At 42.9% G+C, this 18237-nt stretch overlaps 2 protein-coding genes across 2 annotated transcripts; both read right to left on the bottom strand.

Moving 5' to 3' along the window:
- Positions 1 to 1769: 1769 nt before the first annotated feature.
- LOC114450888 (uncharacterized) lies at positions 1770 to 4533 on the bottom strand. The gene is made up of 5 exons (XM_028429311.1): positions 4422 to 4533; positions 3865 to 4152; positions 3475 to 3726; positions 3199 to 3341; positions 1770 to 2563 (listed from the first exon to the last, which is right to left on the bottom strand). The coding sequence occupies exons 1-5, from the start codon at positions 4480 to 4482 to the stop codon at positions 2213 to 2215; spliced, it is 1095 nt and encodes a 364-aa protein (XP_028285112.1). The 5' UTR covers positions 4483 to 4533; the 3' UTR covers positions 1770 to 2212.
- Positions 4534 to 6220: 1687 nt separating this feature from the next.
- Positions 6221 to 17507, bottom strand: kcnj10a (potassium inwardly rectifying channel subfamily J member 10a). Its single transcript, XM_028429310.1, has 6 exons — positions 17098 to 17507; positions 11234 to 11626; positions 10585 to 10796; positions 9962 to 10093; positions 9379 to 9556; positions 6221 to 7369 (listed from the first exon to the last, which is right to left on the bottom strand). The coding sequence occupies exons 2-6, from the start codon at positions 11616 to 11618 to the stop codon at positions 6972 to 6974; spliced, it is 1305 nt and encodes a 434-aa protein (XP_028285111.1). The 5' UTR covers positions 11619 to 11626; positions 17098 to 17507; the 3' UTR covers positions 6221 to 6971.
- Between the last annotated feature and the right edge of the window lie 730 nt (positions 17508 to 18237).

Below are 18237 nucleotides of genomic sequence, written 5' to 3'. Positions count from 1 at the left end.
CAGTCCCTCTATAGATGCTTTTGGAGACGTAAATCTGTGGGAAGTTAGGTCAATGTATTGTTTTCGGCATGTCACTGGTTATAATTCTAAATTTGTAGGCTGTCATTACTCTCAGGGTTAGGGTGAGTTAAAGGACATCGGTATGATATGGACGATATGGAGGCCCAAACCTGTTTACGGAGCCTCACGGTGGGGAAGTGTCTTCCATGTGTGGACAAAAGTACTTACTGAAGGGTGCAGACTTGCTTTTGACATTGGTGGGGACCTAACGGAATTTAACCCTTTCTGCACCAGGTATCAAATTATCGGTGGGGTCCATGCTAAAACCACGCCCTTGCTCACCACTCTTTGATGCTCCCGCTCTTTTGATCAGCTGAGTTCCTGCCTATCCTATCAGACCCTCATCAGCCAATCATGTTCATGCTTGTAAATTTTCAATGCTCTCCTCTCTCTGTGTGGTTGCTGCAGCCCTCCTCTGCCCTCATTTATCACCCCTACCTCAAGCTCCTCAACTCATCAGACCATCACAACAATCCCTCCTCCTCACCATCACCACCACTAAGGTCTAGACCTCAGAGAGGGGGTTTCCTCTTTTTGCACCAAAGCACATTTCCTGTCTACTACAAATTGAAATCACCCTTTTTTCAATCAAGTCTCCCCTGACCTAAACGCCACTACCATACTGAACTACTGCTAACTAAGCCACATAAATGTCTCATGCACACACGTAGACTTGGAACTAACACATTTATTAAGAGTCACATAGAAAGTACATTAGCAGTTAGACCAAATAACTAAGTTTTTTTGTTTCAACGCGCACACACCATTGAGGAAACGGGTTCTACCAGGAACAGCGATAACCGAATTTACAGGTTTTTTTTTTACCTTTGTCCCGCCCAGAGCCATCTGGTCCCGCCCATCCAGGAACTTGTACTTACATCTGATTGGCTGATGAACTGCCCATGACAGGTTCAATTGCTGTTCTAAAAGGAGGATATTTCAGTTGCTTTTAATTAATTATATAAAAACCTGAAACAAACGTGAAAATAACTACACTGGTATTTACAGTGTAATTACTCTTAAAGCCAGAAGGGGAAACAAATGTTCTCCGCAATATTGTACTGTAAACAAATTAAACTTTTGCTGTTTTATACACATGTACTGTATCATTGGAATGTTTATATTTGTGCCAGACGGCACATAAATGTACCTGAAGTAAGGAAAAATATATTGCAATAATCATCCCACAAAATTAAATCTTCAAAATAACCACACACAATAAAGTAGACTAAAGACTTATATCATTCATGTCTTTTACTTCTGTTTACATGTTCAGATTTCAGTGTCTGTTTTCTGATTTTTCGCTGAGCCCAGCTTTTCTCTTGTTCGTCTAGATGGGTTCCTGCATGATATCCACATTTTCATATGAAGCCTCATTGTGACTGGAACATTCTTTAAAACACAGACTGTTTAATTCATTCAAACTTTGTCTATGTACACGCAGTCCATCATTACAAACTAAAGTACACAATGAAGTGAGTCCATCAGGGTCAACCAAAGACACCCAGACCTCTGTGGCTCCATCTCCTTCATAACAAACTGACAGCCGATAAACAACAAAACCTAACATGAATGTTCTGAAGGGAGGATATTTCAGCTGCCTTCAACAAAATCAAGATTCATTCAAATGTATTTAATGTGACTACATAATTATTTAAACAAAAATGAATAAGAGTGGCTGACTGGCATAGTACAGGCCAAGATCTATATAAATAAATAAGCATGTGTTACATTGAAGTGCGTGCCATGTGGATTCACACAGGGCTAATTCAGCAAACAGCAGTCGATCAAAGTATTTAAAAATATAATGGATTTTTAAAAAAATAGAATACAGCAAAGACCACAGTGAAGAGAAAAAAAACACGAAGTTAAAATATGGAGTTTAAACAGTCCAAACAGAATCAACTGAAGGTAAGGTCTGGAGGTCCATGTTCAGACAAAAATAGCAATTATAAAACAAAACAATAAAGACACTCTTTCAGTAAAATAGGTGCAAGATCCACACTACATTGTGGGGGTTAATATTCCATACTGTATCTTAATGGAATGTTGAACTCTTTGGCTGCTTGTACCTGTCATATTGGACTAGGCAACCTATTTGGAATTTATCTGACTTGTATGGTCTTTCACTTGTACTACTCTGTTTGGTCCTCTAGGTGGTGCTCTGACCTCTTTTTGGCTTCTTCAGCATGCTGTACACAGTTTCAACTTGCACGGGGTGCTGGGTTTCCACTGGGGTGACAGACTGTGAAGGTACAGCAACTTGTATGTTCTCGTTTCCCTTTGTATCCTTCGGCCTCTGTAAAATGCTGTACACCGTGTCCACCTTCTGACTTTGCACTGAGCCCAGCTCTTGTCTTGGACTGCTCGTCTGGCTGGGTTCCTGCAGGATGTCCACGTTCTCATATGAAGCCTCAGAGTGGCTGGAAGATGTCGAGGCTCTGGGTTGAGCCCGTGGTTGTGTCTCTATTGGCTGGCTCTGTATTATCTGAGCAGTATGTTCCTGTGAATAATGCAGTAAACATTAAATGTAATCTATTAAAGGCCCCGTTCACACTGGAGAAAGTCATTCCAGCTAGAGTAGGATTGAGCCCAGACAGCCTTTAAGCTGGATGCGTTCAGACCTATTTTCAAATCTGGCTAGCACACACTTGTGTCCGCACTCAATCCGGCTTCATCCAGCGTGTTTGCTGTCCTCCAAACCACTAGGTGGCGCCTCGTAATATATAGAGTCCGTTCAGGCCGCGGTAGGACCGCGTGTGTGCATGCGTTTTTTTGTCCCGTGTCGTGCCCCATGAACCGGAAGTAGCATGTCGCTAGCCGGATTCGGGAGCCACATTTGCGTTGACACCTGAGCCACATTTGAGCCAATCCGGCTAGATCCACCCACGAGAGGTGGATCTAGCCGGATTGGGTCAAATTGAAATCAAACTGGATACAGCCGGATTCAAGGTGTTCACACTCAGAAAAAAAACATCTGGATAGGCCCGAATCCCACTTTAGCCAGATTTTTTCCCCCAGTGTGAACGGGGTATTATACACACAGCAGCTCTACATCTAGATCTTTGTCATGTAAGGGGATTTCTGTGGATCAGAAATCCCCTTACATGATCTATTTACATTAGAAACACAGCTTACCTTTTTATAGCATGTTCGTGGCGAGCAGCACTTCACCACAAAGACCACACATCCACATAGGAATACACAGAGGGCAATAAGTATTATTATGACATTGTGATGTTGGGGTTCCTCTTCTGGTTCAGGGTCAGATTTACTGAAGCCTGGAAAGACATAAAAATGAACTGACTTCTTGCAAACCAACAGTCTATCCAGCTAGGTGGCTATCATCAGCCTTTGCTAACAGAAAACAATGGTTAATGTTATTAAAGCATTAAGACAGTCCATAATACTTACACACATCTATGTTTCCAGTAACATTATTTGTGCTGACATGGTTGTTGCCCCTGCAGACCACACTTCTGTTGTTGGTGGAGATGGTGATGTTGACTTTGCTGAATGACCTCTGAGATGTTCTGCAACCATCTGCTTCACAGACAGACGACAGCCACTCGTGTTGGACGGAGCAGTTCACTGTGAAGTTACAGAGTCCAGCTGACAGGTTGAACTGAAGCCCTGACATTCTAATGACCGGTTCAGGAACCTTTTCTGCAACATGCAACAAGAAGATACGATAATGATGAGACTGCACTGCCTCAAGCTGTCACATAATCCAAGCACAGCATGAAACAGATTATCAGGTAAACTCTGGTATATTCAGAAATGTATTTAGAGCAGAGATCCTACCTTCAACAATGACCATGTGTGTCTCTGTTAACTCAGTCCAGTTAGAAAAGAAGCTGAATTCATAGGTGCCGGCATTTCTGTCAGTCAGCTCATTAATACACAAGGACCCGTTTCCACGATAAACAACTTTTGCTGTATAGGTGGGATTCATTTCTGCATCAGAAGCAATGAATGTTTTCCCAAACTTCCACTGACCGCGTGTGTATGGTGGGTTTTTTTGCACATGAAGGCACACTGAGCTGTGTTTCAGTCCATAGTGTATAAATGTTGAATCCTCAGCCATTATTCCTGATAGAGAGCAAAAGAAAATGTTTTAAATATGTTTTAAATCACCTTTAAAAACGTATTTTTCTTTTGTACCACTGTTAAACATGAGTAGATGATGGTTTTTTCTTGCATTTTTATTACCCAAAAATTCTTCAATTCTTATCTAAATGTTATAAGGAAAATTAAACTACATTACGTTCACTGCATGTTAGCGTTAGCTCCACTCTGTTTTTGAAACCTGACCAGAGACTAAAAATCTACTACAGCAGTTGTGAAATAGTTCCTCTCACCTGTTATAATCCAACAGATCAGCAGAAGAAACATGTTTAATCTGCTCAAACAACCTGTCATCGTACGAGGTATAAAGTTCGACAACAGGAAACATGCTGCTTGATTTCGCAGCATTGCTTCAGGAAGCAGGTGTCACACACAAAAAAAGAATCCAACCCACTGACTTGTCTGATGGTAGAGCGATGTCTGTATGCAGACACACACGCTATTAGCTAATGTTATACAGTACAGAACAAAAACTATTCGTTTAAACAGTCCCTCTATAGATGCTTTTGGAGACGTAAATCTGTGGGAAGTTAGGTCAATGTATTGTTTTCGGCATGTCACTGGTTATAATTCTAAATTTGTAGGCCGTCATTACTCTCAGGGTTAAGGTGAGTTAAAGGACATCGGTATGATATGGACGATATGGAGGCCCAAACCTGTTTACGGAGCCTCACGGTGGGGAAGTGTCTTCCATGTGTGGACAAAAGCACTTACCTAACTCAAGCTATCTTCATCAAGACATACAAATATGTGATCAGCAGTCTTTCCATCACATTCATTATCATATTCTCACTCAGTCTCACCACCAAGGGTGCAGATTTGCTTTTGACATTGGTGGGGACCTAACGGAATTTAAAACCCTTTCTGCACCAGGTATCAAATTATGGGTCATGCCTCCTCCGTCCATGCTAACACCACGCCCTTGCTCGCCTCACTCTTTGACTTCCCGCTCTTTTGATCAGCTGAGATCCTGCCTATCCTATCAGACCCTCATCAGCCAATCATGTTCATGCTTGTAAATTTTCAATGCTCTCCTCTCTCTGTGTGGTTGCTGCAGCCCTCCTCTGCCCTCATTTATCACCCCTACCTCAAGCTCCTCAACTCATCAGACCATCACAACAATCCCTCCTCCTCACCATCACCACCACTAAGGTCTAGACCTCAGAGAGGGGGTTTCCTCTTCTTGAACCAAAGCACATTTCCTGTCTACTACAAATTGAAATCACCCTTTTTCAATCAAGTCTCCCCTGACCCAAACGCCACTACCATACTGAACTACTGCTAACTAAGCCACATCAAATACACTAGCTTAACTTAGAGCAAGCTAATCCTAGTTATTACAGTAGCTTCATGCAATAGGGTAATGCATGTAAGAGTGAATCCTGGCAGTTGGCAAATCTTAATATAAATGTCTCATGCACACATGTAGACTTGGAACTAACACATTTATTAAGAGCCACATAGAAAGTACATTAGCAGTTAGACCAAAAAGCTTCCAGAACTTATACTGAACCATGTACAGTAGCAAAGAGTCAGCCATCAACCTCATCAGAGACTTTTCACTGGGCCTGTTGGGGTATTTTTTTTATTTTTTCTTAAAAAAAGGGTCATCTTTAAATCATAAAATGTTAATATATTATGAATTTATTTATTTTTAAATAACCTTAAGTGCTAAAAGTAAAGAATGTGGGTATAACGGTCATTATATATCTGTTTGGATAGCTCTCCGTCGTCCACCCTACCATCAACACATCCCTTTAAATGAAGTCAAAGTACCACGAAGTACCATAGTAAGATGTTTCTGGAAAGCCGAGGCACATTAACGCTTTAAAACACCACATAAAAAGGTAAAAAAAAAAAATGTGTATACATGGCATGGAAAATGTGCCCGAAATGGCGCACATGAACACATGACATGATACATACACATGAAAACATACTGTACATAAGATTTAAAACACACTCGCAGTGTGAACACACACACTCACACTGCGAGTGTGATAACACTGTCAAAAAACAGTGTTATCACACTCGCAGTGTGAACACACACACTCACACACAACCACAGGGTTTAATCACTTGATACAGTGCATTAAGTTTTGACATTAGTTCAGTTATTCTCGCTGTGTGAAATGCCACTGTTCTTTTAAGTTAAAGTGCTTTTAGTAATATTACTGAACAAATTCATACCATCGGACATTTGTGTATTTGTGTATTTTTGAGGGTAATGATGTTAGAAACTGCTGGGTATATAAAATATAATACATTCCTTTGAAACCCCCTCATTAGAAATAACATTTCCAGTACGTTTGACACCTGTTGCAGGTTTTATAAAAGAAAACAACAGTACTATGATTCAGTGATTAACACGTCCAACCATCAGAAATCGTCCTAGCAAGCCACTTTGTATGTAACTGTGAAGAAATCATATTTTCACGGTCCTGTGAGATGAAGACATTTGAAGAAAATGGCCCTGATTTTTTAAAAATTTGCAAGAAAACACTTTTCGAGAAGGAATCTTCACGACACTGTGCTCATCAGTCAGGTTTACATGTTGCTCTGTGTGAAGGGGGTTGTACCTTCTTGTGGTTACAGTGTGGGCTTGCCCAGGTGTTTAGCTTCCTGTCATGTCCTCCACAAGTGTGTATAGGCGGTGTAGTGTTTTGTTTACAAGCGGAGGGCACAGCATCTATGTGGAGGATGTGGCTTCTTCTCTTCAGCAGCTTCCTGTCTTTGTATCTCGGTTTCACATCAACTTTCCATTACCCCTTCCTGTCTCTGCTTCACACATTGCTTATGCGCACACTCAGCGGACTGCTATCTCTGATCCGTCCCCTCTCCTCCCCTCTGTAGCTCTCTTCTAGTCGCATCTTCTCCTTGTCTGTCCCATCCTCCTTTCCACTGCGGTGACGGGCAGCCTGCGATGGGGAGCTTGGCAGCAGGGCCTGCTTGAAAAAGGGTGGAGTTTTGGTTTTGGCTACTTTGTCAAAAAAGGCAAAATCGGCCACGTATTTTCCTGAGGGGGACAGGGAGACAACGGGCGGGAACTCATAGCCCCAGAGGATCTCATCTGGAAGGTAGGATGTTCGGACCTGGCAGGTGGCGGAGGTCGGCTCCACTGTAGCACTCATGATCACCAGCAGCTCAAAGTCAGCCAGTTCTGGGTCTGTCCAGCCACCACCTAGAACACAGGAAGACAAGATGACCTTTGACCACCAATATCAGGCCAATATCAGAAGAAGACCTTTCATTGAAACCACCAAACTGCTCCCAGAGGCAGCATGGGGAACTGCACTTCTTGAAACTTGTCTAAACCTGACCACATATCCACTAAAAATAAAGTGAAGTGAGAACTGGTCAGCCAAGGGACATGAACCAGCACCCTCATCAGTTTGACCTGGAGCTGGGTCGATGTCACCATCCATCCCTCAGTCTCTGTCAGTCCACACGTTACCTTGACAACTGTTGTTTATGTGGGGACATTGTATTAAAAAAAATGATGGAGTTGAACGGAAGAAAACCAAAACAATGAGCTAAAAGAGGCTAAAACTTTTCTAGAACTGAGCCAATATGTAATAAAATCAAGCAGCACTCTGTTTTTTTGAATGGTCTCATTCATTCATTCATCGTGTTTTCACTTTATTTTGTAGTCCGGGTTAATTCCCAGCTGGAACAAACCCAAACACAGATTCATTCAGTAACAGACGGTCATGAATGCGGGTGAAAAAAGGCCCAAACGCACCAACATGTACTTCCTGAAATTTCCAAAACAAAACAAGAAAACAAACTCCCCACAATGACCAAAAACAAATGACTGGATCCCAGACGCATGCACGAAAACAAGCAAAGGACTCTATCCTGACGACACAAACTCAAAGTGAAAATGTCGGAGAGGAACATAATTTAAAAGCACAGGCAAATTCGTCACTTATCAATGCACAAACCCCCACACTAGAAGACATGCGTGCTCAAACGAGCAAACACCTGCATCAACAGGCCTCGCTCAGAATGCAGACTCTGTCATCTGTCTAAACATCTCTTACCCTAACCCAGACCCAGTATCGCTCCCACCAGGGCAAAACACCAGGTTTCGCAACTGTGACACAAACGTGGTGGAGGGATTTTCTGTGTTGGTGGGCGGTGCAAAGTGTAGTGTCCATCTGACCCTCTGACTCGTCCTGTATAATAACTGGATGGACTGCGATTGGATTACTTTACACACCACAGTCACAAATAAGATGGTTACAGTTACAGCTAAAGACAGGTAGTCACACATTTTAATCCCGGAGCCTCTTTGATGATGTGTTCAAGTGCAGCTTTTGGGCCAAGACATTTTCACCCTTTGCTGGTTACAATTGTCAAACAAGGACAACTTTTCACATAGTGTAACAATCGTTGTGTGAGTCATGAAGCCACTAATTTTCCTGTTTTGTTGCTTTTTGTTTGAACTTTTCCACAAAGCCCTTGTTCTTTTGAATCATCAACCACAACCGACTTTCACACCTGCTCATCTCTGTAGTGTTTTCACTTTCACAATCAGCCTTCTGTTTGTAGGACACAGATCAGCTTAGTGGCTTGAATAGAAAATGACATCCCTCTTATAGACCTCACAGAGTCACAATCAATGCTCCTAAGAAAGCTGAACTTCCAGTACATGTCCTGAGCATAAAGAAAAGGTTTGCAGGGGGCTCCTAAAGCGGTGGACTCAGTCATGAGTGTCATCCTAGAATGTCTCCCTGTCCCACTATGCAGTGCGCACTGGGACATTCTTCCGGGCCATTTCATCATAGTGCACATTTAGAGTGAATTGTGAGAGGAAAGAAAGTGTGCGGTGCGTGTAAATACGAGTCCGTCAGTACTGATGTTCCTTCCAGTGATGAGAGGTCTTAGCTGCTGTAAGTGGATCTGTGCAGGCTTCGTGTCAGCACCCCACACTGTAAAGTATTGTGCTCTAATGAGGGGTGTCTCTGGGCCATCTCTCTCACACACATTCCAGCCAGAGAAACCCTCTCCTCCAGTGCCAAACAAGCCCAACTCCAGGCAGTCAGAGGCAGCCAAGCACGCAGCACATGACTGTAAATACCAACACACCTACATACACAGAGAATGTACATACAGTTATTGGCAGGAGACGTACCAAATCTTTGAGTTCAACTAAACAAAAAGCAAGTAAACTAAGAGCGTCTTTACCCTTTGCTGCCCAGGCACTAAGGGGGCTGTTCTCATCAATGATGTGGTAAAAGGTTAGGGGGATGATGAGGAAGGGGCTGTCGCTGGACGTGTCCACCTGAAACGGCACATTTCGCTGGTCCAGCCGCACCGTCTCGCCTTCCTTTGTTAGGGACGTCTGTAGCAACTTCCCCGTCACCTGCGAGCCAACATGTAGTCAGTAAAATGTAGTAAAGAGGGGGAAGAATGCATCCCATAACCAAAGTGGCACCCAGGAGGGACAATATCTGATAACTGATCAGTCCATTGCGGTGAGTACATTTTGTTTTGTTTACACCAGTAAGGTTTTGACATCACAGCAAGTACTCAGGTGTGTTTTATTGGCAGGATATGACTCATGTCATAAGCCAGATTACCAGCCAGTCACAATGATCATAATCAGTTACAGGAAGAAATCAATGGTGTAAACAAAAGCTGTGAATGCCCCTTTTCCTCCTCTGTGTGGCCTTGGTTTGCCTTTATCTGAGTTGGTCTTTGCTGCTGTGCAGTGTGTGTGTGTGTGTGTGTTCAAACACAACTAAACTGAATCCAAACTGGAGACTACCTGGCATCCCAGCAACAGGCTTTTCCGCATGTTGGCCACTCGGATCATGAGGCAGGGCCGCCCCTCGTGATTTGACACAACAGCATGTTGACTGAACTTCACTGTCTCACCTCGCTTTTTGGGACGGGCCACCTGCAAGAGGACAAAAAGATGATACATTTCAGCCAGCATTTTTTTTACTACTGTCAGCAATCATCTACAAGAGAGCTTTACAAAAGCTTGCCTGCATGGACACATTGCTAGATAGTAGCAGAATTTGTTTTTAAGTGGACAAAAGCATTGAATTTGTCCAAACCTCCAGGGCTGATCTGGTCAGCTAAATGGCTAGCTTGATGTTTGTAAAGTGGGTTAAGATGTAGCTAGCTGGCTAATTGTAATCCCTGCTACAAACCTACGTATGATGTCCAACAGTTTGAATTACATACATCATAATAAACAAACAAAAACATGATGCAGTTCACTTAATGGCCACAGGTGTCACTATAAACAAGATTTTTCTGATTCTTACATTTTTGGGGGCATAGATTCAAAGACTTTTATTGTCAAATCACTCTATGTGTAGAACATACTGATGAACTGATATTGTGAGTTTCAGTGTTAAAATATAAAAAACTGAAATCTACCTTTGCAAGGAAGGTGCCGGTGATGAAGATCTCCATCACCATGGTGATGACCAGCTGAAAGATGAGGAGGACAATTGCTACAGGACACTCCTCAGTAATGCACCGGAAACCATAGCCAATTGTGGTCTGGGACTCCAGAGAAAAGAGGAAGGCCCCTGTCAGGGTCTTCACCTCCATTACACATGGCGTATGGTTGGAGGGGGGGTCAAACTCTGGAGGGAGAACAGAAGATCCACTTGGTGTAAACAAATGATCAAGGAACAGTGTGTTCCCCTTTCTCTGTGTTCTGCCAGGTCGTTCTTAAGCACTGTGATGAAAACTTCCTGTTTTTCTACTCATTCACAAAAGAACTACTTTTACTACACGTGGAGACAGATGGAGACTTTTCTTTTTAAACTTTCTGCCATGATTTCAATGTGACTTTGCTGCCTTGAATGTGGTGCTGAATAAAGGATCTGACTGATCAGCTAGAACCGTGTACAAAGGGGCATTTTCAGATGCTGGCATTGGTCACGACACGAGTGTGACACTAGACACTGGTGTATATGATTATCTGATGAAGATGGAAGTGAAAGACACAACCACAACACACGTTCTAGTGGCATATATTTACTCTACTCAGAGTTTGCATCATCACCATCCTCCTTACCCAGCAGGTCTCCATGCACCATGGCCACCAGGTACCAAAGGATTCCAAACAAGAACCAGGTCCCAGCAAATGTGGCCGAGAACAAAAAAAACTTGTAGCGCCATTGCATGTCCAGGAATGTGGTCCAGAGGTCACGGAGGTACAGCGCTCCTCGCCCGCTCACATGCTCGATTCGTACGTTGCTCCGCCCATCTTTGGACAGGACGCGCCGCCTTCTCCTCAGAGCACTGGGACCTCCAGCTGCTGCTCCTCCTGCGACTGTACCAGCACCTCCATTCTCCCCCGTGGAGCCCAGCAGAGGCTTAGTGATGTCGGTTTGCGTCTGGGAGTGGCATACCTTCTGAGGGGAGGAGCCCTCTGAGGATGGAGGAGTGGCTGAGGTCATGGCTGGACCTGGAGACGGAAAGGGGAGAAGAGGAAAGGTTGTGAGATACCAGAGACCAGCAGGTGATTCTAAATGAAAAGGAGCTGGAGAGTTTTATAATCACGTGAATAAGAGAGATGACAGAGCGGAACATCTGTGGGGAGAGCAAGATGACAGAAGAAGAGGATTAAAAGTACATTATGAACTGGACACTGCTGCTGTGTGTGTGTCCACGGTGGTCCATTTAAGACCCTCTTTCTCTTTTCATTGGAGGCAGCTGGCCTTGTCAAAATAAAAGCCTCCTTTCAGGTTGAATGCACAGCTGCTCTTTCACATTAAAAGCATGACAGTGCAGGCACATTCACATGTTGTCTGCACAAGACAGCTGCTGAATTGAGATGAAGAGACACCAGTAACATTTCCTTAAAGAAAAGAAGTCTTTAAATTTGAATTAAGGGCACTTTCTACTGGAGGCCGACATCTTCTGGCTGCTTTAAAAACTTGAAGAGAGAGCTGCTAGTGAAGCCTTCACAGTGATTTACAGTAGCTTTAATTTACTGGGGTGATATATATTTTTTCTCCCATCCTCACCTTAAATTCTTCAGGCAATTAAAAGGGACAATGGCTGCCAGGACTTGTCACCAACTTTGGCAACAAAGAAGAAAGTCCCATAGACACAGCTGCAAGTAGTGTTGGATAAAACCTATTGGACAAACTTGCTTAAACATAAATGACAGAGCTGCTCAACAAGCATTGATGGCAACTCCTTGATGATGTGGTAGAGTCCGTCAACTTTTACACCCCATTCCACGCTGTTACCCCGCGTCACTCGTGGTCTCCAGCGTCATCTTCTACGCTGTAGTGTGCTGGGGTAGCAGGATGAAGACGGCCGACACCAACAGACTCCACAAGCTCATTAGGAAAGCTGGAGTCTGTGGTGGAGGTGACAGAGAGGAGGATGCTGAGGAAACTCCGCTCATGTGTACTTTTGATTTGGATTATATATTTATACACTTATGTTATGTATTAATGTGTAACTTGTAATCTCTGGAAAAAGTATTTCCTCCAGGATCAATAAAGTTTTTATCTTATCTTATCTCATAGTATATTCTGTGTGTGCCGGCCCTTAATTAGCATTAAACCCCAATAACATCACTCAAGCATGTGTTGTGTCAAGTGTATGTCTGTGTCAGACAATGCTGATAGTGGGTGTCATAGTGTTAGCCGCTAAATGAACCCAAGCCTGGGTGCCATTAGCACCTATTGTCACTGTCCTCTCTTACAATCTCACACTCATCTGGGCTTCAGTTACACTTCCTCCACATCCTTCTTCTTCTCTCACTCTCACTCTCACTCACAGTTTTACCAAACAGCCCCTTTGTCTCAAACTGCCTCTGCTTTTCTGGAGCAAATATAACAAAAAACAAAAACAACACAACACAATCAAACGCCTAGGAACCAAAGCGATCTGATACGCTCCGTCCTTTCCTGTCCTTTCTGACCCTTGTCTCTCTACTTGCCACACACTGCGGCTCACACTGAGTGAATGAATAGAGATCTGTGTTGAAGTTTGTGCCGTGAATACTAAGATGTGGAGGGGTAGAGAACGGAGGGAGGCGGGGTCAAGTGCAGGCACATGTGATTGGCCTTGTCCATCTCCAGCTGAACTTTGAACCCTACTGAGCTCCAGCCTACACAAACAGCAAACATACACTTATGTGTTGGACTTGTAGACTTAACTGAACAATAGAAAGTCTTAAAAAGTTTCTTTAAATGAGTGTTTCTCACATGACAGCATGACAGCATGCTTTATTGAGTGTCATTCAATACAAAAAAAAAAAAAACTATATTGGCCCTCAGATCAGGTCTATAATTACTCTCCGTTTAATGGACCAGTGTGTAAATATTAGGAACACCCAGTGGTGATGCTGCAGATTGCAACCACTAAAGACCCTTTCAGTTTCAAGTGTTTATTATAAGAGAACCTATGTGGTCTCCATTCAAATTAAAAATAAAAACATGGAAATTGGTTTGTCTATTGTGGACTACTGTAACAACATTATACGTAACGTAGTGGCGTAACGTAGTGGCGTAACGTGGGCCTGCTGCTAGGTATGAAGTTCCCAACCTGATTTTTGCAAAAGGTTTGTAGAGAACAATTATGTTTTATTCCACTTTAAAGTTTGCCATTTCAACACTGACTCAACTCTTGGAACCACCCTCAAGTGGCCAATTGAGGAACTGCAGTCTGATAGTAGCTTCACTTTACAGCCCTGGAAGTTGTTGCTTAACAGAAAATACAGGACTAAGTTGTGTCTTACCACCTATTGTAAGTTCAAACATTGTTTTTATCCACAGATTTATATTTGTATTATATCATAGTAACTTAATAATCTGATTTCCGTCCTCCTAACATGACTTTTTACACTCATCGGATGACCACACTTGAGGTTAGGATCTCTTCCTCTCTGTCCGGCCTTCTCTTTCCCTCTGTCCTGTATGCACAAGAATCCTTTGTTTTCCAGGAGATGAAAGGGACAAAAGCCACCATTGAAAAATACGACTGGGTGAGCGAGTAAGTGAAAGAGAGAGCAAGTTAGACAGGGAAAGGAGAGGAGTACTGAGCGCTGAAGTTTGTGTGTGTGTGTTGCAAATGTGTTTGATCATGTGTGAGTATGCAGTGCTTGACATTGTGAGGGGGCAGAGAAGGGAGAGAATAATTGGTTTTGAGAGGAGGATTGAAAGAGAATTGAGCATCGTGTGACAAAAGGAGTGAAACAGGAAGAGTTAGAGAGAGACGAAGGGCCGTGCAGAGTGAAGGTGGAGGAAATAGATCGCTAACAAAAGACTGTCATTAGTATTCCAGAGGAGAGAGTAATCTCTTCCACTCAGTGCGCCCTGGTCCAGTGTCCACAACCATAAAGAACCCCCAGCAGCCAGTACACTGCGCTGAAAAGACTCCATACAACACGAGTTGAATGGCTGTGACCACTGTCCGCACCACAGCAGTCTCTGCACTGCACTGAAAGGCCTGTCTAAACATCAACACAGGCCACGCCAAGCAGGCATCTGCTCAGCCAACACAAATCACAACGAAGCACTGCACACTGCCATACAAATGAGCTGCTGTTGTTCTGCTTTAACAGAGCTTTAAAACATCCACTTTGTTCCAGTCCAGAAATGTGACACTCGGATACTTGGATTTGGATGAATTCTTGTTTTATACAACACATTAGTTATGCAATTAGAAAGTCTATTAATTCAGATGCTTGTTGTCACACATTCCAGTGTATGATTGTAAAACTGAACTAAAATTGTGACAAATGCAAATGTGTTGTGTGCCCAGGTTACCGTGCTAACTTACTAGCTAAGGACCATACTGACACGTAATACCATATCGTGCCACTAGATGGGCTAGTGAGCCACGTTGAGACAAAAACACAAAAACAAAAACAAACAATGACCGAACATTTAAAGGTAGGGTAGGAGATTTCATTCTGATGCACTTTGTTAAATTAGTGTAGCTTCTCTTTACAATCCGACAGCAACCAATTAGTTCGGCAGTTTCGCATTAAAACGAAGAATATGAATCATCTGTGGAAGCTATAAAACGCTAAAAACATCAGCCAATCCTCCGGGTGGACCCTGCGCGGAGTATTGGCTGGTTGTCACTCTCTTCCTGCTCTGCGCGCACCAGAGAGGTACGTGCACGATGGACGAAGTCACAGACCGCAGCTCGTCTTCAGGTAATGTGTGTCCATGTGATTGGGAGGCGTGGCTTCGGGGTGAGCTCCGAGAGAAAGGGGCGTGTGTTTACTTTCGAAATCTGGCTGACTCTCACTGAGTTTTCAAAATCTCCCACCCTACCTTTAAGTACTTTCGAAAGAAGGACTGATGCTTGTTTTTAGCGCAGCAAGACCCCCTTGCAGTGTTTCCTCCCACAACACCTGACACCTGCTGACACATAGGGCTGGGGGTTCTCACAGAAAGTGTACATTATGTATTGGATCATCATGCTGGTTGGTTGTTGGATGATATCTATGCTATCGGAACTTTTATATATATATATATATATATGAACGTCTCTGATGTCTGTGTGCTGCAGAAAAACAAAGATAAATGGACAGGACAGACTCCAAACTTGTACAAACTTGTACTTTTAAACAAATGCAATCACATTAGAGATGTTTTCCCACCTGTTTAGGAGTGATGGCTTTCTTCCTTAATTATATAGCACTATAGCTGCATGGATGGAGCAGCCACAGTCTTATCCTTAATGCTGAACCTGTCATTTTCTAGTTTTGCAAGAATCGTGGGTTTTATGGCCGTTTCAGGAACTTCTTCCCAGATCTGCTTTCATTTTGACTTTAACAGCAGGAAGTCAATGTGAGCAGCAACCATGGAGACCAAACGTTTGTCTCAATGTGTCTGCAGACTGTACGAGCCCCCATCTAAATCTAACACTTCCCTTTACACCACTCGCCTCCACTTCCTCAGCCAAGAATTAGTGGCTGCAGAGTTACGACACTGACCTAAATTAAACAACAGGGAGAGCAGCTGTGGCCACGAAGCAATCACTCACGAGTGACTTTCACCATGTAGCAGCCAAAGCTTGTCTCTATATCTGCTATAAATCTGACTACTACTACTGCTGCTGCCGGCACAGGACTCATCAACGAGAAGTTGTGTTGTGAGGCTTTTTTGTTGAATGAAAACACAACTACGCCTGCAAGTGTTAGACACCATCATTCACTCTCCTCTCTGTTCTAGATATTTCTGCTCAGGAATTGGAGAAATAAGCTTGCCTTTACTCAGAAGCAGCTCCAAAGAATATTTTATATTTTTGAAAATTTTTTTTCTGTTTGTAATCAGGAGAAAATGCATTTTTTTTCCTGACAGCATGGAATGGTTGAAAAAGGTAAACCACACAGCTCCAATCCTGCACAGAGCACGGGAGCTTGTTTAGCTAGACAGCTGGTTAGTTGCACTTTTTTAGACCATTTTTAAAAATCTCAGACATTTAGATAAGTATGTAAATATCATATTTGTATTACACATCACTTGTTTATTTACACCTGCTGCAGTATTACTAGCTAAGTAGTTAGCCTGCAAGGTAACAGTTCAAGTGATTAAAAAGAAATACTTTATTTGTATATATATATATATATATATATATATATATATATATATACAAATAAAGTATTTCTTATTTCTGATTACTATCTATTTAAATTATAACTGTAACTACTCATATAGTACTCAGTAGTACTTGAATAAATGTACTCTGTCACTCCAAAACATGACACTGATATGACAACACAGCCTGACTGAGCACCCGTCTGAGTCTGAACCACAAACTGTGTATGAAAAACATTTTTGTCATCACTAGTAAAAATCACATGAATATAAGTCATTACAAATGTAACAGCTACATTATTTTAGCTTATTTTCACCAACAAAAGTTTAAACTTATACAAAACACAACACTTTTGTTTCTTACCTCCCTGTTGACTCGTATCGGACGCTTCGACCACTGCTCACAAACTCTGAAGGTTCAGTTAGTGTCACTGTCCGGCAAACATGTGAAGAGACTCTTCTTATCTGTTGTTTTCAGGGTCTTAAAGAACTTGTTGACCGCTGACTCGTCACCTCTGGTGTTGGCATCACATTGTTTTCTTTTTTTGCAGTCCTCCTACATTGTTGTCATCCTACATTTCTAAAAAGGAAAAAGAAAAAACAAAGCAAAGTGAAAGCCGTCAGCGGTCAGTGTCTCCCAGCACACTGGCACTGGCAGTACCGGTTCCGGCTCACTGTTGCTGGATCATTATGTAATCAGATGAGAGAAGCAGAGAGAGAACCCAGTGTGTCCACGCACTGACAGAAGTTAAAGAAGCTTGTGCTGTCCACTCCTCCAGGGGCCCCCCAGCATGCCTGTCTATATAAACCCCAAAGGATTCAGGCGGCCGCTGTTTTGCGACATTTTTAATTCATTAATTCAACTCTCCTCCCAGCCTCTCCTCCTACCCTCCCTCTCGGTGTCTCTCCCTGACTGTACACTATAAATGGGCCTCTTTGTTGCAAGGCCTCCTCCGCTGTTTCAGCCTTTGTCAACTTTCTCATGTAAATGTTTGATGGTTATAAGATACAAGCCTGGAAGTTGCTGCACTGAAACAGAAGTATTTACAAATCAAAGACTGGGGGGCTGGGGGGGGGGGCTTTCTTGTGCACAGTTGGGCCAGCGTGCAGTGAATGGGTAATGTCGGGGCATCTCTGTGAGGCTGTGCCATGTCCGGGGGATTCTTTGCTGTAAAAGCGAGTACACATGCTCCTACTGTGAATGGACACAACCAGGATGAATTAATTCACCACAGCAATAAACATGACACTGAAACACAGGCTCTATGGTTAAAGGATGACTGTGGGAAGGTCTCACGTGAAGCTTTTGGCGTATCATAGACAAGGACAATTTTGGAAAACCTACACCATCAGCATCTTGGACCTCAAGAAAATGGTGAACATCACTGTCAAACTGTCCTTCTGCATGCTGCAGAAGAAAATCTGTGAGTTTCCAAACCAGGACGCTTTTGGACAATGGTGGACTTCCTTCTGCAGCTGGCTCAAAGATTAGTGTAATAGTGCT

This window comes from Parambassis ranga, chromosome 18 (assembly GCF_900634625.1).
Source record: "Parambassis ranga chromosome 18, fParRan2.1, whole genome shotgun sequence".
In the NCBI taxonomy this organism is placed as follows: domain Eukaryota; kingdom Metazoa; phylum Chordata; class Actinopteri; family Ambassidae; genus Parambassis; species Parambassis ranga.
This window is presented reverse-complemented; position numbering and strand designations above follow the sequence as displayed.

Coding starts and splice junctions, on each gene's coding strand:
- LOC114450888 (XM_028429311.1), bottom strand. CDS start 4,482: ATGACAGGTTGTTTGAGCAGATTAAACATGTTTCTTCTGCTGATCTGT. Junction 4,153..4,421: donor GATCTGTTGGATTATAACAG/GTGAGAGGAACT, acceptor GCTCTCTATCAG/GAATAATGGCTGAGGATTCA. Junction 2,564..3,198: donor CACGAACATGCTATAAAAAG/GTAAGCTGTGTT, acceptor CATTATTCACAG/GAACATACTGCTCAGATAAT.
- kcnj10a (XM_028429310.1), bottom strand. CDS start 11,618: ATGACCTCAGCCACTCCTCCATCCTCAGAGGGCTCCTCCCCTCAGAAG. Junction 10,797..11,233: donor GGTGCATGGAGACCTGCTGG/GTAAGGAGGATG, acceptor TTCTCCCTCCAG/AGTTTGACCCCCCCTCCAAC. Junction 7,370..9,378: donor TAGTGCCTGGGCAGCAAAGG/GTAAAGACGCTC, acceptor CCTGTGTTCTAG/GTGGTGGCTGGACAGACCCA.